The sequence below is a fragment of the Poeciliopsis prolifica genome, unplaced genomic scaffold, assembly GCF_027474105.1.
Source record: "Poeciliopsis prolifica strain line A6 unplaced genomic scaffold, Auburn_PproV2 SCAFFOLD052, whole genome shotgun sequence".
NCBI classification, from domain to species: Eukaryota; Metazoa; Chordata; class Actinopteri; order Cyprinodontiformes; family Poeciliidae; genus Poeciliopsis; species Poeciliopsis prolifica.
The window spans coordinates 397455-424898 of NW_026562427.1; the positions used below are offsets into that span (position 1 = coordinate 397455).

The 27444-nt window shown below is 39.6% G+C and overlaps 2 protein-coding genes across 3 annotated transcripts; one reads left to right on the forward strand and one right to left on the reverse strand.

Moving 5' to 3' along the window:
• The first annotated feature begins 681 nt into the window (after positions 1–681).
• Positions 682–7708, forward strand: ccn4a (cellular communication network factor 4a). Its single transcript, XM_055058958.1, has 5 exons — positions 682–940; positions 3948–4236; positions 5227–5481; positions 6954–7141; positions 7218–7708. Exons 1-5 carry the CDS (start codon positions 893–895, stop codon positions 7515–7517), a joined length of 1080 nt encoding a protein of 359 aa, XP_054914933.1. The 5' UTR covers positions 682–892; the 3' UTR covers positions 7518–7708.
• An 849-nt stretch (positions 7709–8557) lies between these two features.
• ndrg1a (N-myc downstream regulated 1a) lies at positions 8558–22762 on the reverse strand. Of its 2 annotated transcripts, XM_055058956.1 has the most exons (16): positions 22630–22762; positions 18815–18886; positions 17239–17274; positions 14908–15013; positions 14242–14362; positions 13867–13929; positions 13705–13765; positions 13143–13229; positions 12842–12898; positions 12635–12738; positions 12498–12554; positions 12354–12405; positions 11946–11993; positions 11473–11508; positions 11093–11144; positions 8558–10111 (listed from the first exon to the last, which is right to left on the reverse strand). In XM_055058956.1, the coding sequence occupies exons 2-16, from the start codon at positions 18866–18868 to the stop codon at positions 9879–9881; spliced, it is 1167 nt and encodes a 388-aa protein (XP_054914931.1). In that variant the 5' UTR covers positions 18869–18886; positions 22630–22762; the 3' UTR covers positions 8558–9878. The 2 variants fall into 2 exon arrangements, with proteins under 2 accessions (XP_054914931.1, XP_054914932.1); XM_055058957.1 differs by lacking the exons at positions 17239–17274; positions 18815–18886; positions 22630–22762 and adding an exon at positions 15289–15713.
• Between the last annotated feature and the right edge of the window lie 4682 nt (positions 22763–27444).

A 27444-nucleotide genomic window follows, 5' to 3' on the forward strand; every position in this document is an offset into this window, starting at 1 on the left:
GTACTGCTCTCCTGTTAGGAGTTTTCTTATGATGTCTGTTTTTCCATTTTAAACTCTGCTGTTTTTCTTTTTGTTCTTTTGGACAGTTTTAAGCATCTACATCATATTTAATAAAACATTTATTTATTTTTATTTTACATAAATAAAAACTCCCCTTGCTGTAATGCTTCCAATAATTCAGCTAAAAAATTTGAGCCCATCAAAAAGAGAACTACTTTGTTGTGGTGACACAGGCAAAGCAAGCGCTATATCTCTTCAAAACCTTTGCCGTATGTAATGTTCAACTGAAAAACGCAAATCTGTCAGAAGAAATAAATCCTAAAGGTGCAATAAATCAGCACCATGACACACAAACCCATAATTTGTCTAAGCATTTTTTTTTTAATCCGTTAATCAACATTTCAAATCTAGCTTTGTATTTGTTAGATGATATGCCTGAAGATTGAGGATTATAGGACTGTTGGTCATTATGAAAAACAAGCCTGTTAAAATACACTTATGCTCTGTTTTTGAACTGAATTTATATCCTTTCATGTTAAACTCAGCAAGTTCCACAGAGCACAGCTGTCTTCCAGACACGCCTTAACCACCAGGGCTGCCCAAACCGTCAGGAGAGGAAGAGGAGGAGAAGGAGGAGGAGGAGGATTTTTTTTTAGGTGAAAGTGGAGCAGAGAAGAGAGGAGAAAACGTTCCTCAGAATGCTGTTCCCATCCTCACAGACCTTACGCTGGGCTGTCAGCAGAAGGTTCGGGATCAGAGGGAGTGACACTGCAGAGGATGACAGCTCATGCAGAGGGACGTAGCTCACCTGCGGAGCAGAACCGCGTTCATACGGTGTAAACAGAGCGGAACCGAATTCCCAATTTAATGCCCGGGCTTTTCCTCACCAGTGATGAGTTGGCTCCTGTTGTGGATTCTGACAGCAGCTGGTATTCAACAGGTGAGCTGAAGGAATTTATTTTCCCCCTGTTGTTTGTTGAATGTAGATTTATTTATGACTTCTGTGTTGGGGATTTTTTATTATATAATTGAGGTAAAGGCATTATGTCTATTGTTCAGGTGTTTTCTTTTCATGGATCATGATGCTTGACAATTTAAACAGTTTGACAGTTTCTCAAAAATATTTTAATTCTTTTTGGTACATATGAAAATAAGCTGCTATAGTTTGTCATATTTCCACTACTAAATAAACTTGCAATGTGAACAGACACCTTGCGTGTTTTCTCATGTTATATTTTAGTGCCCTCTTGTGGTTAGTCCAAGAAATGCTTTTCATTTGGCTCGGATTTGTTTCTTGAATTTACTCCAGTTCGTGAGCATCAATTATTGGCCTTTTGTTGGCAATTGGAAAGTTATAATCAACAGCAGTGGGTTGTATTTTACTTGTCAAAAACTGGAACTCATCTGTCGAGTGAAGTAGCATAAATAAAAGTAAAAAGATGTAAAAGATGTATAGAGTAATTTTAAGACAAACCATACACAGCAATAATTGAATTGAAGATAACATATTTAAAAATAATTTGTTTTAAATGTGAGCTGGCTCCACAAGGTAGGAGTCTGAAAATGTAACACTGTGCTTGAATTCTCTGCCGAGAAACACTGAGAAGGCTTACCAAAGATTTCTTGTGGGATAAGATCTTTAAGATGGACGGGAGTGATGCCATTGAAAGTTTCATATTTGATAAGAACAACTTCAGTTCTGTCATTGAATTCACAATGATGATGTGTAGGAAGTTTGGAAATATAAGTTCTGATCTTTCTTTCAGAAGTTCCTCCGACATCCAGTTAAAAAAAATATTGCTAAGTTGTAAATGCATCAGTTTCTTATTTTAGGTGTGTTTCACATAAAGTGCTCTAGAATTTTTTAATATCAGACGTAAGAAAATAATAATAATAAAAATTAACTCAAAAGACTCTTTATTGCATTTGGAGTCAAATTGTTACTCTCTGGAATGGGAATGAAATTAAAAAAAGTCGCTGAATGAATAATTTCAGTTTTTGAATTGTAAATACATTGCAGGACCCTCAGGACCTAATGCCTTCGAGGCTAACATGTTTTTTCCATGTTCTGCAAGTGCTTCTCAGTAAACAAAGATCTTCAGTATGCAGTGAAACTGTGTCACTAAATAGGTTGGCATATTAAAAGGGAATAGACTTTTTGAACTCTTAAAATACTGTACAAATCTCCCTGCAATTTAACAAATGTTAAGCACCATGACTGCACTGAGCACCCAATCTTCAGATCCCTCCTCCTCCTTGGTTTCGCATCTGCTCTCTTTGTTTACTAGTTAAAAGAAGAGTTTTGTATTTACAGCTAAAGTCAAAATTATTCACGCCCCTGTTTGGTTTAGATTTAACTTCTGTTTAATTCAGCCAAAAACCATTTCTGTGATAGAAAAAAAAAGATAATTTTGAAGCAAAATAAGTTTTAAGTTTTTCCCTAAAGCATTACATATTGAGCACAATACTCATTTGAGTAAATAGTGGGGAAAAAGCTTTTTTGGCCCTTCTAATAATTTTTGACCAACTGGTATTTTCATTTCTGCAATAAGCTAAAAGCTTGATGTTGGAAGGTTTCATATCTTTATAGATTCCCTGCAGGAACATGACTAATACTGTTCATCACTCTTTCTGTTGTAAAGAGACGTGAGACTGCAGGCTAAATGAACTCCTCTGGGGGTTGGCTTAGTGGCACAGCTTTGATTAAAACTCATTAATCAGCATTAGACGACAACATCACACTGACTTATTAATAATACGATTCTAATTTCAATTGAAGGGCTGACAACAGGATTTAAAAATTGACCAATAAGCCTAAAATGATTAAACATGTTTTACCATAATTACTTGTGGATTAGGCATGCATGCTTGTGTGTCCGGGCGTGCACGGGTGTGTGTGTGTGTGTGTGTGAGTGTGTGCGTGTGTGAGTGTGTGTGTATGCGTGAGTGTGTGTGAGTGCTCATGTCTTTTAAAGATGTGAGCTAAAGGCTTCTGCTTTCTTCAGTGGGATGAGTCAATCTGTGATTCATAACTTGACTATATTTGGACCTGCAGTCATGTGTGCCGTCTCTTGTCTAAACTTTGCCACATTGTGGTTGATGTTGATGGTCAACTGTTGAGTCTTACAGCAGATCAGTTATTGCATTTTCTCAAATCCATTCTGAAATGGAAAAATGTTGGATTATAGCTGCACAATTTGTTCTTGGACAAAATGCATTTCAAATTAAGATAGCAAAAAAACCCTAAATAAATAAATAATAATAATAATAATAATAATAATAATAATAATAATAATAATAATAATAATAATAATAATAATAATAATAATAATAATAATAATAATAATAATAATAATAATAAGTGACTTCTGATCCTGGGGCTCTTAATGCCTCTCAAGTGATCTGTACCAGTCCATCAACAATGGAAGATAAACTCTGGTTCATTATCAGTATTTTGTAACCTTTCACCAGAATCACATCCATAACTGCACTCTGATGCAGATTTAATAAGATTATCTCCACAGGGACTTGAGCTAACTTTCCAACCCCTTGTTGAAGTTAATGTGACCACATATTAGTGATCATAGTGAGTAAATTAGGGAGGCTTTGATAACGCATGTGTGCGTTATCAAAGAGGGTCGGGTATGAAGAGAGTCAGGATTAGGAATGTCTCATACAATACTTGACACAATAAGTACAGTTTTCTTTCTGCAGTCCTTTTGCACACTAAACAACGTAGAATCTGGGATTACAATTTTTAACTTTAGAAGCTTACGCAATATCTTTTTGACGCAAAAATATAACCATGGCAACCAAGCTCTTATCAATGACATATTTATTTTGCCGAAACACATTTGTAAAAAACATGTTCATTATAAATTGTAAATGATTATTTCCAAGCATTCTTCAAGCAGTTTTTGTTTGTTTGTTTGCTTCTCTCCTTCCAGGCCTACTCCTTGAATTCCACTGCCATGCCTCCTGCCACGGCCCTCCCTTCCCCAACTCCAGACCCATACAACGTGACGCGGTACTGCAAGTGGCCCTGCGAGTGCCCCGAGGTGGCTCCCAAGTGCCCTCCGGGCATCAGCCTCCTCATGGACGGCTGCGACTGCTGCAAGGCCTGCGCCCGGCAGGTCGGGGAGGAGTGCAACGAGGCCGACACCTGCGACTTCCACAAGGGCCTGTACTGTGACTACAGCTCGGACAAGCCTAGGTACGAAAAAGGAGTGTGTGCATGTAAGTGTCACTCGCTGGAATAATCATCTGGTTTTCACACACCAGGAACAGCTCAGTTCACATTTTCAGATTGTATGTTGCTTTGTCAAAACATTTTGACATTGCTCTTGTAGTTTAAAAAGAACGCAGCTGGCATTAGATAAACAACACAACTGAATATTAATGTTAAAAATAGATACAAATCAAGTTCAGTGTCAGCTTTATTGTCCTCCCCCGGGTATTGGCACTCCTGACAAGATATGCAAAGCCTTAATAAACCCATTAATTTACCACATTACTATTTGAAAGTTACATCTTACCTTAAAGATCTGCTGTTGTTGTATCAACCTTCCAGACCTCTCAGGTCTTCTGGTTCTGCATCCCCAGAACCAGAACCAAAAGAGGAGAAGCAGCATTCAGCATCTATGGACCAAAAATTTGGAACAAACTTCCAGAAACCTGTAAAACAGCTGAAACACTGACTTCCTTTAAATCTCGGCTAAAAACGCACCTGTTTAGATTTGTAAATTTGTAAATTCATAGTCATAAATACTGTATTATTATGTTCTGTAGTTGATGAGCTAATTAAGTATACAGTATACAGTAGTCTTATTATATACAATAGTCTCAGACTGTATTTAAACTGTATCAGTGCGCAGGGTAAATATTCTTTGTTATGGAACCTAAATTGCACATTCTATGAAACGGAACTGAAGGACTCTACATGCATTAAGTATTAAAACTAGCAATCTCAGCTCAAAACAAATGTGCAGCTGAGGAAGTTTGAGAAAATGAATAAGGTGTTTTTGCACAGAAAGCGTCAAGATTATTTACGAGAAACAAAAGCTGTGCAAATAGAAGCAGAAATGTAAATAATCATGAAGCTGTTGAGATACAAGGTTCCTCCTTATTCAGAGACATCTGTTTATACAGTGCAGTACCATAAGCATCTTGCATTGCAGTCTGAGCTGTTGACCTACATAACGTGTGTCCACTTGTTGTTTCTATCAGATATGACGGGAACGGGCTGTGAATATGACGGCGTGCTCTACCGTAACGGTCAGAGCTTCAAGCCCAGCTGTAAATACCAGTGTTTGTGCGTGAACGGCGCCATCGGTTGTGTGTCCCTGTGCTCAGAATCTCAGCCTCCCAGGGTTTGGTGCCAAAGTCCGCGGAGAGTCAAAGTCCAGGGGAAGTGCTGTGAGCAATGGATCTGTGATGAGCCAAAGAAAGGACGCAAGACGGCGCCGCGGCACGCAGTGGAGGGTACGACCCCTAGGATAGAAATGGAGCAATAATCATTTTGCTGTTAATTTAAAATTTCCCACAAAATCATCTTCATTAGAAAAGAGCGAGATGATGAGGAATAACAACCTGAATTTAGAATGCAGTTGAACTGCAGAGATTGATCAATCTGTGTTGTGCATTACTTTGACAAAAAAATTATTTTTTGTGGACACCATTAATGAAGGTGTAAAAATAATTGTTGTTAGAGTTGAAGGAATAAAAATAATGCCATTTTCAGTCTTGTAAAAATTCAGATTGTGTGATATTACGTGAATAATTGTTTGCAGAGTGCTGTTGTTTTAAGTGCGCACTATGCTGTCATGGTCAGACACAAAGACGGGACAGAAAATGTGTGAAAAAAACAATAAACACCTTCAGGAGATTAGGAATCGTATTAATAAAGATCTTTAAAAAATTAGTATTGAAGTCTGGGCACAAAGGTAAAGAAATTAGGAGAGGATTTTAAAAAACGTAGCACTGCAAATTATTACTAATTCATCTGTGATTCCTGTAGAACTGACTTTACAAAGCAAAAACAAAAGAACCTGGTTTCTGGTTCTCTCCCTGTACTTATGCAAATACTGTTTTCAGTCCAAGAGGATCACAAGATTTGGGAGTGTGGATGAATGTGTTCTTCCGAGCCTTTTTCCCGTGGAAGCCCCCGCACTGTTTTTCGGGGTCACTTCCAGGTTCCAGACTGTTAGAGCAACAAAGCCACGGAGGCAAGAAAACCAGAGCAGATCTTGTTGGGTTGCACACGTGGACAAATTAGATCCAGATGCCAACGCGAGACAGTGTGTCTTGATGGCTTAGATTGGAAACAGATGCAGTACACGAAGATCTTGTGTTATATAATTTTAAATTAAATTGTATTTGCCTAGTCCCAAATCACAATCACTCACGACTCCGTATAAGACAGACAGATCTAATTCCAAGTACCTAAAGTCTGTTGCTGCGATACCTCTATCAGTGAGACTAATCATTAAAGGGAAATGTGTATTTTTAATGAGAAGAACAACCAGAAAGACAACACGAGGTTAATGGCAGCAATCATTTCAAATACCACATAAATGGACAGCAGCAGAAAAAACTCCCTATGATGATTTGCTTTTTAAGAATAGAAATGTGCCATCACTGTAAATGCAGTAAAAGTGTTTCAAAGGAAACCAGGACAAGTTAGAGGATTGACCGCATGGCCAAAAACCTTGAACTTCCTTAAGTCAGTCATTAACTTTATTTTTGAAAATGTTTAACCTGTCATGGCCATGTTGCGTGATAACATTATATCATTAACATTACATTGTTTGATAGTGACTATAAAAATAAGGATTGAATCTGAAAATCAACAGCTGACCTCACGTTGCACCAAAACCAAACGGAGGATGAAAAAGTAAAACTGAGCACAATGTGCATGCGGCATAACTCCTTGCTTCCTGCTCCTGCTGATCCAGTTCTTCCAACCGAGAGCTGGCACAAGAACTGCATCACCCAGACCACCTCATGGAGCCCCTGCTCCAAGACCTGCGGCCGCGGCCTGTCGTTGAGGATCTCCAACGCCAACGATCAATGTGAGCTCGTCCAAGAGTCCCGTCTCTGCAATCTGAGGCCGTGTGAAGTAGACATCACCAAGCATATCAAGGTAGACGTGGGCACTTTTAGCGTCATCGAAGGTTTCAAAGACCCTCAGTCCTAAAAGCTTCTCTCATCTTTTTTAGCCAGGAAAGAAGTGTCTGAATATCTACAGGGAAGGTGAGCCCTCGAACCTGACCATTTCTGGCTGCACCAGCAAGAAGTGGTACCGACCAAAGTATTGCGGCGTTTGCACCGACGAGCGCTGCTGCATCCCGTACAAGTCAAAGACCGTCGACGTGGAGTTTGAGTGTCCGAACGGGACCGGATTCACTTGGAAGATGATGTGGATCCAGGCGTGCTTCTGCAACCTTAGCTGCAGAAATCCCAATGACATCTTTGCAGAGCTGGAGAGCTACCATGGTTACCCAGAAGTTGTGAACTAAAATGCAGCAGTATGGCAAAGAACATTCTTTTTTTGTTTGTTTGTTTCCTAAAAGATATTTTGAGTTTTTACATGTGCAATCTATATTTTTTTTCTTTTGGAAAAAATTGTAAATATGAAATGTGTCTCCAACACGGATTCATGAGAATATTTGAAGAGATAAAACAATAAAAGCCTATATTTAAAGTTTAACTTCTTTATGTAGAGTTTCTGATTGACGTTATGCATCTATCTTGGATTGCTCCCTAATCAAGCATCTTTCACATTCTATCACACATTTTCCTCTTTTCATTTTTCACCAGTTTCTTTGCAAACAAAAAGTAGACAATATTTTCCGCCTTGCAAAAGCAATGTATTAAACTGTTTCGCATTCTGACCAAGTAGAATCATAAAGTTTATTGTGTTCCACTGGGAATTTACACTTAAGCTGGAAACTGAAGTGAAATGACAAGACAATTTTTTTTAACTCGTATGAAAATGTGGCGTGCATTTGTATTCAGGCCCCCAAAATCTAAGTTTTATATGTTTTGGAGACTATGCCAACCAGCGTTGCAAATCTCAGATTTGGAAAATACTTCAACCTCAGTCTGGTTGGACATCTATGAACAATCAAGTTTTAAAAGGTCAGAGTCTCAGCCAGACTTTGGACTTTGACTGGGTCTATCGAATACATTAATGGGTTTTGATCTAGCAGACTGTCCCACCCTTTCAACTCACATAGTCTCTCATTTAAGCTGTGGCTCTGCTGACTGTTTTATAGCCTAATCAACCGTTAAACTTCTCTGCAACTTTTATCTGTCTGGTGTAGTTCATGGTTTTCATGAAGCCATTTGTTCATTGTTCTCAAGTTGTGTGCATATTCGTGTTGGACTATGACATAAAATCCATTGAACTTTGATTTCTTTAAGTTCAGTGGCAGCAGATATTCTTGGAAGGCACCGTTGACAGTTTTCCTGCATTTTATCCTCGTCATTGCAAGTACAGAAAGTAAATCAGTGTTAAAGTTACATTGTGAAATATACAATAATGCAACAAAAGGGAATCGTTACAAGTTTTTTTTATTGTCATTTTTTAATAAATACAAACTGTTATATCATTTTTAATGCTATTTTTTTCCCCCACTACAGCAAAGAGATAGTTTGTGCATTGCATCTTTATAAAGCTGCATTTATGTCATCTGCAAAGTAATATGTTGCTGTAGTGCAAGTACAATACAGGAAATAGTATCGGGTAAGTTCTATGACTATCCTCATGCTAACATGTGGACCTCTCTGTCTGCACTCACCCAACAAATCAAAAACCACACAGGAGCGTCACATCTCAAAAGCGAACAATTTCATGGCACTTTTTTTTGTTCCTTTGTGCTTGATTGCATAGAAATCAGCATACATATAGCTTGGGAGGGGAAAAGAAAAACTTAAGGAAATAAGCATATATGATTGAAAAGCTCGTGTGAATTTGCATTTTAATTCGTCATAAAGCTAATTCTTAATTAAATGTTCTCAGAAAATGCTCAGTCTTAATTCAAGTTGTATTTCACCTTTAAGGTTTCACATGGAAATCTTGAAGGGAGCAAGGGGAAACTAAAATAAAAACCCAACACCTCAGAGATAATAAACACCAGCTGAATAAAATCATCATTTACAGTATGTCCTGAAAACTTTCTCCCTTAATTTGTGAAGCTACAAATACAATGAGCCCTTTACGATTCATGCATCCATCCGTCCGAGTGCTTCATCGCTCTCCCTTACGACTACAAATCTGCTCCTATGCACAAACGACGCCACTTGGAAACAGAGTAAATGACCAGACAATTAGTGAGAAGACAATAAGACATTTACAGTGGGGTAAATTCGAGAAAGCTGTGTCGAAACGTGGTAAGAGTAGAGGAAAAACAGAAGGAATGCTGAATTTTAATTCTGCTTTAAATGCAAGAGAAATAGTTTACAAGCTGGAGTACTCTCAGCCACAGCCTTCTCTGATATTCTCCGTTTTGGTGTCCCCCCTCGAATGCTGCGTTGCCTCCGTTTGCTCTCCTGCCTGACTGAAGAGTGCCGATGTTTTGTTTGTGTACGAGTCCCTGAATGACAAAACAGTTGACCACAGCCTTTTAATCACGTGATCTTCAAATGTAAGACATCTCAGCTGCAGTGGAGGATCTGCAAGCAAGAGTCCTTTGTGCATTTTTTTCTTCATTTTTACATGTCACAATACTTCATGTTAGTGTCCCTGTCTGTTTTAAGTGTGTATGAATCTATGTGTGTGTGTATATAATTAAGAGGCAGCGCAGCACAAAATGAAGGGACCTTGAGAGGTTCTTGTTGTCTGCAGTGGGCAGGATGTTGTGGGAGGGGCGTTCACTTTAGCAGGAGACTTCAGCGGACTTGGGCCCTGACTGGTCCACGTTGTTGTTGGCCGTGCCGTCCGTGTGGCCGTGCTCGGTCGTGTGGCTGCGGCTGCGGCTCCCCTCGTTGGTGTGCGAGCGCGAGCGGTTGCCATCGTGAGTGTGGGAGCGCGAGCGGTTGCCGTCTGAAGTGATGCTGGAGCCAGAGGCGGTGCGGGAGCGAGCCAGGCGGGTCATGCTGGCAGAGGGCACTGCGAAAGAAGGAGCACAGTCAGGATATGGAGTCGACTAAAGATTTAGCTTGTTGCCATTTAGAAATAAAGCCATTCAAACCAAGAAGTTGTTAGTCACAGTTTCTTCATAAGTTAGAACGCAAAAAATCACCTAAAAAGTAAAACCCAGTTGGCTTTACCGACTGTGCTAATTGACCATGCCAACTATAATTAGCACGAGAAGCTTATACTGTGTTTTGTGAAGTTTATGCATTCCAAAACTGTAGCAACCTAACAAATATGCAAAGATATAGCTTTTCATGTTTTTGTGCATTTAATTGCTATTAATATTTGACTTGATTCAGAACTGATTAAGGAAAACAAAATGACAAGTTTTTGATTTTTGCCCATATTATCCGTGCATCCTTTGTGGAAATGAAACTTGACTAGCAAAGCAGCCTCCTTACATTTTGTTGCAAGGTTGCTACCAAGAACCTTCCAGGTTCACACATCAAGTGGCATTCCAGTTCATTTTTAGAACATGGAAAATATAAAATTCACACTTTCAAATATAAATTGATGGAGTGCATAGACTATAAAATTTTGTCCATTGTCCAAAACTAGATATGTACAGTTTTGCGGGAAAAAAAAAAATATATATATATATATATATATATATAAAGATCAGAGTGAATTGGAATGCTGTGGTTCTTCTGGAAGTTCAGACTTTTTTTGATAGCTCAAGTTTAGCTTGAAGCAAAACTATATATAAAGTGGTTCTAAATGGGAGCCTTAGTGTAAACCACATAATGTAAATATAAGTTTTTAAGACTTAAGTTTATTAAATCCTGTCTGTAAACCATTTAGAAAGAAAAAGGTGACCCACTCGCACAAACGTCTTCATCTCACCACAAGATGGCAGAGGCGCCTTAGATAGGGTCAGGTCAGTAACGCTTTCAGAACGGTCCGTCTCATCACACAAATAAAAATGTCAAAACACCCAAAACTTTGATTACTTACTGTATCCCATCCCCTGGATGAAGTACTTGAAAGCTTCCGTCAACTTTCCAGGCTGCAGGGAGGAGCAGAAACACAGATAATCAGTCTCCATGTCATAAATAATCACTCAGTTTACATAAGACATCAACACGCTCCATCTCTCCATCCAGCAGCTTACTGAGATATGACAGCTGCTACAAGCAGGTGTAGCTCAGTGTGCAGGATTAAAACCTGACGACTGTGGTCCATATCTGCCTCTTCCTAATGCTCTTACATGCCACCTTCTTACACTACTGTTCACACACACACATAAACAAACACAGACTACATGCACTCCTTATCCAGCCACATCCAGCTTGCCCTGCAACAGGAACTTCGATTTGAAAAACAAGAGAACCCACCTGGTCGACCTGGGGCATGCCTCCGCAATCAGCCATCTGGAAAAGGAAAGAGAAAAACAGAAGCCATCTTTACCTGCCCGAAAAATAAATAAATAAATAAACAAAAGACACCCAAGATGACCCATTTATTTTACCACCTTGTCCCTTGCAATTGTGCTACTTTGGAGTTTCCACGGTGAATCTATTTTTCAGTTCACCAGCCATTTGATTTTGGTGCAGCCGATAAAAAGGTTGCCAAAGGCGTCCAAAAGTAGGTCAGCTGATACAGATTGCACAGGCAAAGTGCGTATGCAAGGACATGTTCGGCTGTGGCAGCACTGGTTAATATGTCACCAAGTAAGTGCTGACCCGCTGGAAACTTATCAGCTGAAGCGTTTCCATCAAGGCTATTATAATCTTAACGAGAATATGGGAGGGGAGCAGGGAGGTCCGGAGGGGGGAGTGGAACAAAGGGGACTGGACATAACTCTCACCTTAAGGAGGGTTGTTTTTGTGGGGTCCAACTTGGTGTTGCACTCCACCTGCAAGCACAAACAAGTCCAGTTTATAAAGTTTCCCAGGAATCCTGGCCATACCACAAAAAAGAAAGTAAAAGCTTTTATCTCTGACATAAATAAACAGTTAGGGGATTTGAGACAATTCCTAAGCTACGAGTAAACCCAGCAACACAAATCTCTTGACTTTAGGAGATTAAATCTAATCTGAGTCACTTGATCTTTGTTCCTAGAACCATGTTTTTGCACAAGTTCAAATGTTGCCATAATGCGACACATAAACTGGCAAATCTTCTCCCCTCAACAGAAGACCGAAGTGGACGGAAAGCACGTTCAGGCCGTTATGTGTAGCACCGGCAAAGTAATGAGTGACCAGCCTGAACTCACCACAGCATCCACAGCAGGAGAATTGTCACCGACCACCAGCAGAGAAGGGCACCTGGATGAAGAAAATGCAATCTGTTGACCAATATTACAAACAATTTTGTCCTTTACTGCACAATTTAAGAAAAGAAGGCTGCCTATACTTACTTGAGAGTTCTGGCATTACATCCAGGGACCGGTCTCTCAATATCCAGATCCCTCCGGCTGTAGAGAGAGGATGAGAAAATCAGCTGCGTCTTAACTTGTTAAAACCTTTGACCGAAGTCTCATTCTACTGCCGTTACCTCTCATAGGCCTTGACAAAGAGATGCAGGTTGAACTGGTTCATGTTGTTCAAGATGTGATGGCGGAACGTAGCGATCAGGTCGTGGTTGTTGTGGATCTCCTCCTATAGAGGGACCAAAAATTACACGTTAAACTTAGAATCTACATTCATGACCATTTTAGAAGTCCTTTGAGATTTAAGGATTAATAAATGGGAAATGTTGTACCTTTCCAAAGAGGTGGGTAATAATCATATCAGGTTCAGCATGGGTCCAGCCACTGATCTAAAATTAGACAGAAAAACAATGTAAATAACAAAGTTAAAAATGATCTTGCATTGACAGATTTGTGCAATGAGATCTTATGATGTGGGATTTCACAGTATTGGAAAACACCCCCCACACCGTTTCTCTTCAGAATAAAATCTGTTTTGCGCAGTGCTAACTTGCTGTTTGATGCGGGTTTCTGTTCAAGCTACCATCAACAGGCAAGATGTACCGACATTTTTGCTGTCCTTCAATATGTTACCTTGTGGGCAGCCCAGTCCATCCAGCCCTCAGCACATGGGTTGATGTTGATGAGCATGAGACCTTCCACCATATTTGGATAGTCCAGCTAAAACGAGGGGGGAAAAAATGAACTGGAAGTGAGTGATTCTGTTTTAGAGCGCAAAATGTCGAGAGTCTCGATTTGGTCATTTTCGGGTGATTATCATTTAAACTTAGGAAATGTAGACGTTTCTGTCTAATTTTAATTAAGATCCATTTCATTTCTTCAGTGTTAGAAATCTGACTCCTGTGCATGTAGTGAATTCACCCAAGCAGTAATCTGAAATATTCTCTCCAATACGGAGTTAAAAGCTGTCTCCAACAGTGTTCCATAAACACAGAGACTTCCTATCGAGCAAAGTGCTAGCGGTGAGCCGATCGGCTACATTCCTCAGGCTTTTTGTGTCTCAGAGGGCTTGGGTAATAAGCGGCCTTTTGAGACCAAAATAATCAGAAGGCAGAAACACATTAGCTGCTAATCTGAGATTAATTAAAACCCAAATTATGGAGTGTGAATGGGAGAGAGCAAGGTGTGAACTTACGGCGAATCGGGTCAGCACATATGCGCCGGCTCCGATGCCCATTCCAATGACGCTCTTCAGGCTGCGGTGCATAAAGATACGTGGATACTGTTAGAACAACGGGTTAGAGAATTCTTTACATGAAACAGCGAAAGGCTCACTGGAAACTGAAGTTCAATTTACCCAAAGTGCTTCAGCACCAATGGGAGAGTCTCAGCAAGCTGGTCCATAGAGGGATACTCATACCTTGAAATTTTAAAAAAGACATAACAATTGAAAACTTTTCAAAAAAATTGATTCATAGTTAAGCTTGTAACATTATATTGCTCGTTATGAGAACACCATCAGTATTGGCGTTTCAGCTTTATGCTAGGATAGCGTTATCAAGGGCCAAAGCACCAACTTCAAAGCAAGAGATTACAGAGATAAACGCCTGCCCTGGCGACACACATGTTAAATCAGGATGTCCCAACTACATACGCAGGAATCCATCCATCTACCTGTGCCCAGTCAAAGGTCACAGGCTGCCTGACACAGAGAGTGTGTGCGTTGACTCACCCAGTGGAAAAGGTGTTGGCTCCTTCATGTTGCCCCAAGGCGTCGACATGACACACAGCAAAATGCTGCATGATTTCTGCCATGTCCTCATGGTTGAAGAGCGGGTCCCAGCAAGCTTTGTCTGCACACACAAAAAAAGGCAAATTAACTGCAGTTAATAAGGGCGGGACTGGGATTCTGAAATGAAACAGAGTATCCAGCTGCGCAATAAGTAAAGATGGGAGAATTAAGATTCAGTAATGCGATGGAATTGAAATAATTAAGCATAGATATGTGGGGCAGTTACAGCACAAATTAAAAGTTTTTGAAAGCTACAGTTTCAGAATTGCCTAAGTTTTCTACCACATCATTCTTAAGGTTTAAAGCTTAACAAAAAAAATTATCAAAGTTTTCCCCAGGTTTCCAAAGCAGAGTAAGCAGAATAGTTACTTTGAAAGAGCTTATATTTAGATATATATAATATATGTATGTTTTTTTTAAAGAAAACATGAGCAAATCTTGGCGTTCTTCTACTGAAGGTTATTATACCATAAGAATCTTATTTCGACCCCGGTCTACCGTGCGTAGATAATCTGATCACACATGGCACAGTCATTAAAAACCCCACCGGCTTTAGGAACAACAGATGTTTCTCTCAGATAAAGCTGAGGAAGGAGCGGGGCTTACGGTTCAGGCCAATGTCATGGAAGGTAAGAATGACTGGTCTGTCCCCTTTGGGAGAGCCCTTCATCGTGCAGTGGAGTCTTCCATGAGGAGTCTCAACATCGTGTTCCTATAGATGTAAAAAAAAAAAACAAAAAAAAACTTTTTTTTTTTTTAAGCCAGCCAAAGTTCTTAAAAGTGAAAGAAAAGTGCCAAGAAAGGTGAAACATTTTCTAGAAACTGATAGACATCAACACATAGTTTATGTTCCAATAGCCACTTTGCTTAAATCTTCCCCAGACTGTGAAAATTTGACCCATTCTTGAAAAAAGTGCATCAAATGCAACTAAATATGGAGACCCGTACCAATACCATCCACCAGCAGCCTCAATAAACTTTACTCACGCTGACTTCAATCTCAGCAACGATCATTTCCACATCAGAATCCTCCAGAACCATGTTTGCAGGACTCGAGTTCTAGCACCGCTCGCTGTTAGAAAAAATAAAAATGCAACAACGCAGACTCTCTCCCGAGCTACAGATCTCCACACTTGGTAAGCCTCTAAAGTTCTTGCCACGAGCTGCATTTTATACCCTTGCTGCTTACCGGCCTGCATTAAGCTCCCCAGCCTCCCAGGGTGCCTTGCAGGCTGGTCAAAACAAGCTAATTCTAGATGAAGATCCTTAAATTGGATCAGCCGGTGTCGGGCAGAGAGAGGCATCAGTCAGGGAACGGAACAAGCGCAAAGATGCGTGTATGATCAGATGAGTAATATATGAGGGATTGACAGCTGCTGTTATTCAGTAACGCATTGGAAAAAAGTCTAAATCAGGAATAAAATGAAGACTATTAATAGTATTAAAACAGGACAAAACTGCATTTTACAAAATTAAAGAGACAAAAAAAAAGGGCGGTTTTACTGAAAATATTTCTATAGTGTATGTTATAAAATATGAATGAGAGCAAAATTAGGTAACCTAGAGATTAAAAATGTGTCTTGAAAGGAATCTCAACTTTCTGCCTGTAAAAAAAAGTAATATTGATTAGTATAGTTGAAGACTACTTTGTTAAAAATAACAATACAAACTGTGCAGTATTGCAGGAATTGCTAATAGTGTGTACATCCCATGTACAGGATGTGACAAGAATCCTCACATCTTGTCCGTCCCGTCCCGTCCCCTCTGCCATTGCAGGGCCCGCTCAGGCACATAAGCTACAAAGGCGGGATAATCCCTCCACATGTGCAACTACATGACTGCACACCTGTAACTGCACACATGCCTGCCCAGAGATGGTTGTTAAATCCATAGAAATAAAATGCAGCTGTGCGACAATTTTGTGCAAAGGCGAGCGACGTGAAACCAAACAGCATGATGCCGTCCCCCTCACTAATCCTAGGTCACTAATTATTGTAATCAGGTCAGCACAGATGTATGGCCTAGATACTTCCTGGTGACCCAACCAATTAGTCAAGTCAGAGGAATTCAAAGTCAGGGAGTTGCCCCGCATCAGAGCTTCCCCTCATGAGGGCAATTCCCATACTTGCAAGGGTCTCAAAGGTCCAAGAGAAGCGGCTCAGAATGTCGTAAGTCGGCATTGAGCCAATGGGAAAATGACTGAAAGTGATGTTTCTAATTTTAGGAGAGAAAAATAATACCTGCAGCATTCCTTCATCGTTCTGTAACAGCTGGGAGCCGTTATGCCTCATTAAAACGAACTTCAGAGCTGAGAGACAGCACAAGCTCATACAGTAAATATGAACTTTTTTTGGAGGGCTGGGGGGGAGATGTTCCAAATGGTCCAAAGTGCAGAAAAACACTTTCCAATGGGACTCCAGATTTACAACCTGAACCCGTAGGAATTCATTTCAATGAATGAAGAAAATAGTGAGGTCCTACTACACCATCTGTAAGTGACTTTTATCACTTACAGATGATAAAATTTTATTTATTTATTTTTTTACAGAAAGGATTTCGAATTTGAAAAGTTATGTTGGTGCAGATATAACCTCGCACACAACAGCGCAGGTGCAGGCACGCATGCATGTCTGTGGCCTTTTTCAGATGTACGGTAGTTAAAAGAGACTTCCTCACTTCCAGTAGCTGAATGATGTACAACCTTAATTAGATTAATCTACAAACAAAAACTGCTGAAGAGAAGATAAGTCACCGACCATGGTGGATAACATTTTACAGCTATGATGATTGTCACTGAATGGGAATGATTATCATATCAGGCACCACACACAATGGAAAAAAAGAAAAAATAAAGCACAGTGCAACCTAAACATGCCAAAAACGTGTTTTAGCTAGAGAAAGTAGTAATGCAATAAATCTGTGTTTGTGAAGCCATACCTTGACAACAAGTTGCAGTACAGCCTCTCTCAGGCCCTGGAAGGAGATAACAGGTTAATGAAAGGATGAACTTAATGCAATTATAAGAACTAATTCAATTTTGCAAGAGCCTAACCCTGTCAATAAATGCAGTTTGACTTTTACTGCTACATTCATTACTGAGGACAGATATTCTGTTCTCAATAAAAAGAAAAAAAAAGTGAACTGAGAGGAAAATTTTTTAAAAAAAATTTCTGAAATGCCTGCCATAACCAATGAACTTTGTATCAAGGGTTTCCATTCATTTAGAAAAAAAAATAAAAGCATAATTTTGAGTTTTTTCTGACAGTATTTTACCCCTTCAAGTTTTATGAAATTTAGCCTCATGGTTCCTGCAGGTCTGTTGACCAATGTGCATACAGCAGTCCAATCAAATCTAGAAATGGGAGGAACTACACCAACTGCTAAAGCATAAACCTGCCTACGTCTGTTGCAAAGCCCTGCTGGTCAGATGGCTCTGAGACACATTTAACCGTTTGATAACATGTTCTGCAGCAAAAAGGGAGAACAAAAGAATTACATTCATGGTATTCATCAGTGCGTAGACTGATGGACTGCCATCCATCAGTGATGTTTTCAAAGATTGCCTGTTAAGCTGCTGACTGCAGAATTAACACCTAAACATGGGCAACAACTTACATAGTTAATATCAGTTTGTGAGACTGTCCCTCTATAAGAACACAAAATTCAGAAGAGTTTTAATTCTGTAGTTTTGCTGAAGTTATGCATTATGAATTAGAATCAAAAGTAGAGTGCATAGAAGTTATGTCATGTAAGCAGCCATAGGAATAATTGTCGTTTCATATTTTTTTAAAAATTATTTAGTCTAGGAGAGCAAGGTAAAAAATAAAAAAAAAACATAGTGAATTTTTTTTTTTTTTGTTGAAATTAGCCAACATTTCTCAGTCAGAGATCTGCATTTATTGTGTTGTTTAATCAGGAAAAAATATCAAGATCACACTAATTGATGACTGTTGTCACAACCCTGCACACAAAACAAAGAACTGACAGCAGGGAATAACCGATAATTATATTAAACATTAACATATTTAATATGAGTGTAGTTGTGTGCAGCTCAGTGGTACAACGGCACCACTTACCGTAGCTGGTGGACAGTGGTCCATGTATAAAAGCTACATTTAAACCGTCAAAGCAAATTTGCATGTGTGCGGTTGTGACTCCACATAGTGATGTGTAATTTTGAAATGCTTTCCAAACGTCGCTTTTAGAGCTCCCACAAAATTCTGCCATCAAAAGTCCAGATTGCCCGTCCCTGGGGGCATGAAGTATAAAAGCAAAGCAGCCTGCAAAATACTGCATGTCAGCAGTTCTTTTTGATGGGAGGACTTCAAACTGCAATATTGCCAAGACAGTTGTGATTCAAAGAATTTCAGACTCCAGGTTAAATCAACCCTGCACACAAAACATGTCTTTGATTTAAAATGTTGAGAAAATGCCTTTTTTTTTTTTTTTTGACGTTTACCATGCCAAGGCATAACTTTCTAAATAAACATGCACTGGCTTTCAGCATACATACCGGTAGTTCTCTGTCAACCAACAGGGGTTTGGCCTCAACTTTGATGTCGTCCATTGCAGATAGCTACAGAGCCTGGGGAGTGACAGAGAAGAGAATATTTAGGAAAGGTTCAACGTGAACTTCAAGGTTTTCTGAAACTAATATCTCTCGAGAACGCATAACTCTGCAACAGATGGCAGGGATTTTGATTTGTTCTAGAGCTTCTAGAATAGTCGTTCTCCCACTCTGCCAAATAACTATTTGAACATTAGTGTGTTTTTCTGTTCAGCACACAGCCTCAGGTGGAAATTTGTACAAAATAAATAAATAAAAACAACCTGCAAACACTTGTAGTTGTGACTCGCACCAACATGTGGATCATGTAAAGGACCACACCTAACAGCCCACATCACAAACACAGACAGACTGGCTGTGAAACCTGGTCGATAAGCCGCTCAGGCAACTGACAGAGGAGGAGGAAATGAGATCCCAGTGACTTTAACCACCAACCCCCCTTGAGCTCACTTGAAACCAACCATATTGACCTGAAGATCATCATCGTCAGAACCGCTGGAAGAATTTGGCATTATGTTTGAGAGAGGATGAATTTCACAACACTAAAGCAGTGTTTATCTGAAGCACTGCAAGTATGAAAAGAGGAAGACTGAATAGAAAACAAGGAAGGAGTGGAGCCATGCAGATCATGCCGCTTTGTTGGAGTAGAGAACATGCAGGCTGCGACTCTGCATGCAAATCAAATTAGCCATTTAAAGGGGACTCTTTGTCCACTTGTCTGGTCACTCCTGGGAGCCAGAGCCGAGCCATTTCTCCTTTCTCTACAGCTGAAGGGAGGCTGGACTGACCAGGACTCATCCACACTGACAGGAAGCAAACAACACCCTGGTTCCCAGCAAAACATCCCAGCCTCTGACCCATCTCTATGAACTTTCCCCAGCTTTCGATTGCTCTGGCTGTGTTTGCTTTTTCCAAGTTGGCACAATGGAAAGTGAAAACATTGTGTGAAAACGATGGAAAGTTAGCCAAGCTCTAATGCACACAAAAAATAACTTATAAGGTTTTCCATTGAAGAGAGAGATAGTGATTGGCAAAGTTTCACAGATAGTGGTCTGACAGAAAACACCCAGAAAGCACACATGCATGCACACACAGACGAGCTAGTGTATGCTACTCTAACTGCTAAAGCCAGATGAAGAGGAGTGTCGAACAACAGGTTCATTTGTCTGCAGCGATCCAAAACAGGACCACCGCTGCACTGCAGGAGCTTTGTTGAAGAGGGCAAGACACTGGCCCCCGCTAAGATTCCTCAGTCATGTGAGGAAGAAAAGCCACAGTAAAAAGAAAAGACAACTGTTCAGGGCTTCCTTTCTGGGCGGTAAGGTATTAAGAGGGACAATTACTTGCAACAAGGATACATTTACTAACAGAACTGAAATAAAGTAGCTAGGAAAGAGGCCACACTTCATCCTTCCTTCCACCTCCTGCTAATTTGCTTGATTAGCTATATGCTTCACCTGGCTAACAAAGAACCATGCAACGCAGAGTAGCACCCAAAGGTCAACAATTGGTAGAATCTCAGCTTTTTCCCCTCTTGATCAGCTCTGATCGGTAATCAACTAGTTTATTTACTGAAAAAGGAACTAAATGAACTTCCACCATTTTCAGTCTACAAAAGTCAGCAAAAGTCATCCCCTGTGAAAATCTTATTGGTGGGACATCCATCATTGAGAGATAGGACTAGTAATCTTTCAATGTCTACAACCACTTCCATAAAGGAACTACTGTTCATTTTGTTCCTCTTTTATGTATTGTAGGGCTCAGGAAATAAAAAAAAAAGTCAAAATCAGAAAGAAAAAAAAAAAGCAAGAAAAAAAAAATCAAGCATCTCCAATTATTTGATTTGCTTTACATTTGGAGTGGAAGCCAGAAATGAGTACTGGCAAATAAAACCCTGATTGGTGCATCTAATATTTTAATGGCAAAGAAAATTGAAAATAATAACAATAATCTTTTGGCTACCTCCCACTTGTGTTGTTTGTGCAAACACTTTCTTTCTTCAAAGAGATAGTGTTGTGGTGCTGCAGAAAGGAGCCCGATGCAAACTTTAAAGGTCTTCTTGATGTTCAGCATTAGGATTCATAATTGAACCACAGATTGTCGAGGGGGGAAACTTTTGAAAAATAGTGAACTTTAGTCCACTCAAACTGCTTTGGTCTGGCTGTAGAAAAAGTGTCTTACGCAATCATGAACAGGAAACAGTGGGAGGATGTGTGTTTGGGATGAGCTAAAACGTGGTGCTAAAAACCAAGACGCACCAAAGCCAAGGCTGCAGCGAATTTTCAAACCTTCAACAAGCACAATCATGATGTTTTTTTTTTTTATGCAAAACTCTTAGAAGTGGGGCTATTTTCATTAGAAAAAATATTCTTCCTCTTTACTTAGACGATGCGGTTAAACTCCATGGAGAAATCTGCTATTACATCGACGCTCTCACTTTAAATCCAGAGACAACAGCAACAACAACGCTGATTTAAACAACAACCTGAGTTTAGCAACCAGCTCAATCTCGAAGTCTTACAGATAAAGACCCTGAGCACAAGCTGGTTTCAATGAGACCAACATACTGACTAGTTCAGGAACGTGACAAAGTTTTTGGAGCAAAGTCGAAGCCAGTGATGTGCCCTCACGCTGTTTGACATCCACAGACCCATCTGCAGAAACAATGATTGCTTCTCTAATCTTTGGGAACTCACTTAATCTGTCAAATCCCTGGTTCTGAAATATCAGCACGGGTCTCAGCAGCAACAGAAGCGCCAGCAGGGCCTGTCAGATTAAGCTGCTGAAGACCTACATTTCCAGACAATAACAGATATAAAAACAAAATTAAAAAAAAAACATTCAGGACTTTGTTTTTATCAATAGAGTCACTTAAGGCCCTAAAATAAGCAAAAAGAAAAAAAGAGGAGAAAACATGACAGCAACAGCTGGTGTTATTGTGGTGTGGGTCCTCCTGATACACACAACTCACCAGTCCTTCTGAGGTCAGTCCAATAATCTATAACGCACGAGACAAGACCGGATTAAGCGCCATGTCAACATTTGAAATGCTTGTGAATCTATATAATGCAACGTGGAAATTAAGTTTCTCAATCCATTTTTTTATGTATATTTTGATCAGAAAACCACAGCAGTTTGGTTTCTATTAACCCACAAGCATGCTTTGTTTTTGTTTTGTTTAATACTGCGGCTTGCAGTGCGTCTTCTCCCATATTATTTGTAGAATTTCAAAAATGCCAAGTATCTTTTGGATGGGCGCACGCTTCTAGTGACACGTGTGGACGGGGCCCACACACACACACACACACACACACACACACACACACACACACACACACACACACACACACACACAAGAGCGTGTTTCTGCAACAATTAACGTGCATTTTATTTTTCCCCTCACCTGCAGAAAAAAAAGCGAAATATATACGATGATCAACCGCATGAACTTTATTTATTCATCTCCTAAATAATAACACGAGTTGTGTATGCAACTTACTAAACACGTGCATAAATAGAGCAAAAACAAAACAAGAAAAATCATCGCACACGCTTGAAAATGCTGAAGGTTCGCTTTACGCGTAACCAAAACTAATCCCAACGTGGTCACACACGCTGCGAACCCCCACGACCTCACACACACACACACACACACCTACACACCCCCACAACACACACACGGACACACACAACACACACACACAGGCAGCGAGAGAGCGCTGGGTTCCCTTCAAAAGTTGAATACATGCGGTTTCACAAACCTGCTTGTTGCTTCAACTCCTGATTGTCCCGAGTCAAACACCCAGCGACAAAATAACAAGTCCACAAAAGCCAAGCCTTGTCTTGTGGCAGAAGACCCGCTTTTGTTTACACCGCTCAGCGTATGCGAGGCGGATGTGAGGGGGAACGTTATAAAGCCTGGTGGGGGGGAGTGTGCGGCCCTGCCCACTTCCTCGCACCGATGTGTCTATTGAGCAACAGCTGCTCAGGGGATTGTTCCAGCGGTTTGCGTGAGTAAAAATGCTCAAAAAACGCGACTCTTACTCGTCAGTGTTGCACTCATAACTCTTCTGACGTGGATCATAACTTAAAGAAAGCTTCATAAACGGGAATGTGCTGATCTTTCATCACAGTTTGGACACTACAGTATGAGAAATGTCTACTTTTTGTTACCCCTCCTTAAAATCTCTTTTATATGCATCTCTTGCGACCTGGAATTGACCCCAAGCCAACTCCCAGGAGGTGCATTCCTGCAGTATTAACAGCTGACATCTGTAAAAAAAAAAAAAAAAAAAAAAAAAGTGTTTCAGACGGTGGCTCCAAGGGGCCGACTGCAAGGAATGCAGCCACGACTTCAACCTCAGTTTGAGGCCAAGGCAAGTCTGTACAAAGGGAAGCCCTTCCCTAACCCTTGGATCATTTCCCTCTTTCTTCTCGGTGTTCTCAGAAGCATTCATCCGCTGCAACGCAGCAGGAACAGCTCAGGTCTCCAGATGTTCCACGGACTGTAATCGTCACCTTCTCCAGTACCATCAAGTCACTTTCCAATCTTGATTCACATCCTTAGCAAATTCATCCACTTTTTATATAAAAACCCCAAAACTTTTCTCTCTCTCTCTCTTTTTTTTTTTTCCAAAAAATCTGAAAAGTGTGGCCTGCTTTTGTATTTAACTCTCCACCCTCTGACACCTTTGAATAAAAACCCAGTGCAAGCAATTGCCCTCAAAAGTTTCCTTATTGAAAAATGCAGGCCCGATTGCAATACAACCTTAAAGTTTAGGTTGTAAATCAGTGGCCTCTGGGTTTGAACATCTTACACATCATTTCAATCCATCATCTAAAAATTGGAAAGAGAAGGTATCAACTAAAAAGCTACCAAGTGGGTAGCATCTGTTGATATGCCAAGCGCAAGTTGTAATGTCTGCAAGTCTGGCATTCATTAAAAGAAAACAAGGGCAATAGATGCAAGAAATGTATCGAAAGCTATTTGAAGTTTGACATTGGAGGCACACCATACTTATAAAAGAAGGTGCTTTAGTCAGATAGGAGCAAAAGTTACTGTTGGGGAAAAAAACTAACTCTGCACATCAATCTGAACATATGAGAAACATTTTGGTAGCAGCATTATGCTATAGGGATCCATTCATTTTCAACAGGGACAAGAAATGTAAGTGTAAGATGCTAAAATCAGTGAAAGGAAATCTGTAGACGCAGCTAAAGAACCGAAACTTGAGAATGTGATTATTGCAAGGCACTGTGATGCCTGCACTCAGTTCCCTCATCGGTGGTTTGGAAGTTGGACAGCAAAGATCACAGAGGTCATCAGAAAGCTGAGCGCTGACCTTTTTGGAAAAAGCACACACCAGCATTTGTTTTTTTGTTGTTGTTTTTTTAAAGTTGTTTATCGCCTAAATCCCTTTACTTCTCGACTAAGCTCACCATGCAGTTTAGGACTCCACATGGAAATTTCCACACCTGCAAGAACCCGGCAGAGAATCTGCCAAGAAGTCCTAGTATTGGCAACGGGGAGTGTGAAAGGTCCTTGTCCGGACACAATGGGCGCAGTGTGAGGTTGTAATGCGAAGCCTTCAATAGGAACACATCAGACAATGGGAGCATTCGAAGGCAGATATAATCACCAGACAAATTTTATATATCGCTTGACAAGGACTACAAGCTGCAAAAATGAAAAGAATTTATGGCAAAACATTTAAAAAGATACATGCATAAAATTGTAGATTTATTGAAATTGGCGAGTTTCAATAAACTCACCGATAGATAAGTATTATTGTGACTCACTGGTTTTTGTAGACTGATAGAAGAACTAAATGGAGCGTTCATGGGTTGCAGGATGTCCCAATACCTGATAAAGCAGGTGGACTTTAGCCTGGCTTATAAGAGCAGGAAAGACAGAACATACACTAAGTATGCACTGTGACACACTTAGTAAAATTTTTAAATAATTTCAAGTTGCAATTATTTTTATTTATTTATTATTATTATTTATTTATTTATTTTTTTGATCATTCCACAACTTTCTTTGCATAGACATTGGAAGTTTTTTGTAAATGCTTCGTCTTGACCTTTCAGCATTTTCAGACTGCTTGAACTCAATTTGATTGCTCGAACAGATAAACATGGTTCTGTCTGACATGTGGTGACTGTACCAAGGTTTAATTTACTTGTGGGTGCCAAGTTTTATGTTCCTTATATGTTTGGCTAATTTATTCTGTAAATTAGCCAAACATATACAATGTTCAGCTTGGCCTCTATTTGACTGAAATTGTATTTTAACTTGTCAGAACCTTACAAAGCCACAACATAGTCCTTTGTGTTTTCCTACACAGTTTAAATAGGTTTATATAAACTTCTGAATTTGAAGAAATAATAATAATAAAAAATACATCTAAAATATTATTTCTCTTATCATTCTGAAATGTAGCCAGTAGAAATGATTTCAGTAATCCTATCTGACTGGAGGCAGAAAAAAAAATTGTCTGTCCAACAGAGAGAAAAAAAGCTAATGCCTTTTACTATGATGTGCGTGAATATCGGAAATATACAAACACTAAACAGACAAAGACATTCTCTTAACTTCTTGTTCAGTTCGTCTCGTCTTTTTTTCTCCTCAGGTATTTGAAAAGCTAATGCGCCTCCTGGTTCTTGCCAGCTGGGGGTGAACAAGTGTACCTATGTTTGCTTTTTTAAGTTAATGCCAAAGGTCTACTGTTATGCTCTGCAAACAGAGAAGACAAATAAAAGATTAAATGAGGAACTCTGAGAGTCTGATCCCATCGGCTGCTATGCAGTGATATTCGTCCTAAATATAACCTGTCGGTCTGCCGCTTCCTAAAACCTGGTTTTCCCCTGAGATTTAACCGTTTCATCCGCCCATCCTAGTTTCATTGTGTGTCTCTTAGCCAGATTGAACCAGTCGTCAAATACACTGATGCAAGAGGCTTGTAAGAGAAGTGTATGAATCAGACACACATGACAGGTTTTGTGTTTGTAGGTCACGTAGTAAGAGGTGTGCAACAGGAAGTCAATATGTTTACTGCTGACAAAAAAAAAAAAAAATCTGCATTGTTTCTTTTTTCTATTTGAGACGTCCACGACAGCACTCAGGCTGACATTGTCAGGGGATTTGGATGGTAAATGTTTCCCATCACTGTTTGCTATTAACTGAAATTTCAAGTTTTTCCAGAATTGTGTTGTCCCGATAAATCATTATGCGGAGCTCGAGGTCAAGCTTTGCCTCCTGAAGGTTAGGAATGTTTTGGAAGGCTTTCCATGTGGGGAAGAAAGCATTTTTCTGCATTAATTAAGAATAAGTTATGCATCACTCGGATACAAATTTATTATAGTACCGGTACTCAAGATATTTTCCATAAATGGGTTCATTATGTTTTCATTACACCTTATTGTGGGTCAAAGGATAAATAAAGGCTTGTTACCTGCTCGTAAAGGAACCTTTTGGATTGGAAATTTCCTTCAGCCTGACCTGCATTCAATGCTGATTGTCTTAATAAGGTGCAGTAACTTCTACGATAAGACTGCTTTCTTTGTCTTGATGCTGATAAGGTTGTTACTTATTACCAAAAAAAAAGGCTTTGTAATGTGTCTGTAAAGCTGATGGTCTTTAGTGACCGGTAAAGTATTAATAACACTGTTAGTTTGTTTTTTTGGTCTTTGAACTGCAGGTTTCAAAGGTTAAATTAACTTTAGGTCCTAGCTTGAGGGTATTTCTACTGACTAGATCAATACAACTGCTCGAAAGAAACTGAAACGCTGTTTCTCAGACATTGCTACAAGAAAAAAAAAAAAAAAAAAAGCAGTAACCAGAGGTTTCTGACTAGACCTGCATGGATCAGGTCCCAGGATATGAAGGGTTCTCTGGATTACTGCCTTTTTGTGACAGAGAGGCAGTAATTAATGTTAAGAAACAAAACGAAATCAGCTTTGAGTTTAGTTTCTATTTGCTGTGTTTTATTAAGAACAACATAACACGATTTTATGAAATTACCAAGCTTTACAGAATAATAAAAATTTGAAGTAAATAGCAAACGAAACAAAAGAAGTGACAAAATAACTCATGAGAAGACAAGCAAGATTATAAAATGGCAAAAACAAAGAAATGGCTAAGAGCACCTTAATTTTTCGGCAGATTATCAGAGTCAGATTAACTGCAAATAGTCCATATAAAGAGGCTCAAATTTTATATAAAATAATGTAAAAGAAAAAAAATGGCAATAAACTTTTTTATGACTTGACTCAAAAACACATCAAAGATGTGTCCTTTTAATGATAGTTAAAGATTAACTCCAAACAGTTTCAAATGGGCTCAAACTGCAACAAGTTGCAGGTTGATGACCTGCAACTTAAGCATCAAGGTCAGATTTGATTGGTTACTCTGCTGCGATGCTCAAGCAAGATTCAAAACAAACTGGAGGGATACTCAAAAATGTGTTTCAAATGTCAGAGAGCAACTGAGCAAATGTTTTGAGCAATCACAACATTTCACCTTAAATTTGCTCAAACAATTTTGAAAATGCCCAAATTTACTCAAAACAAAGTCT

Coding starts and splice junctions, on each gene's coding strand:
- ndrg1a (XM_055058956.1), bottom strand. CDS start 18,868: ATGGACGACATCAAAGTTGAGGCCAAACCCCTGTTGGTTGACAGAGAA. Junction 12,739..12,841: donor TTACCCACCTCTTTGGAAAG/GTACAACATTTC, acceptor GTCCCTCTATAG/GAGGAGATCCACAACAACCA. Junction 10,112..11,092: donor CATCCAGGGGATGGGATACA/GTAAGTAATCAA, acceptor CTTCTTTCGCAG/TGCCCTCTGCCAGCATGACC.
- ccn4a (XM_055058958.1), top strand. CDS start 893: ATGAGTTGGCTCCTGTTGTGGATTCTGACAGCAGCTGGTATTCAACAG. Junction 941..3,947: donor CAGCAGCTGGTATTCAACAG/GTGAGCTGAAGG, acceptor CTCTCCTTCCAG/GCCTACTCCTTGAATTCCAC. Junction 7,142..7,217: donor ACATCACCAAGCATATCAAG/GTAGACGTGGGC, acceptor CATCTTTTTTAG/CCAGGAAAGAAGTGTCTGAA.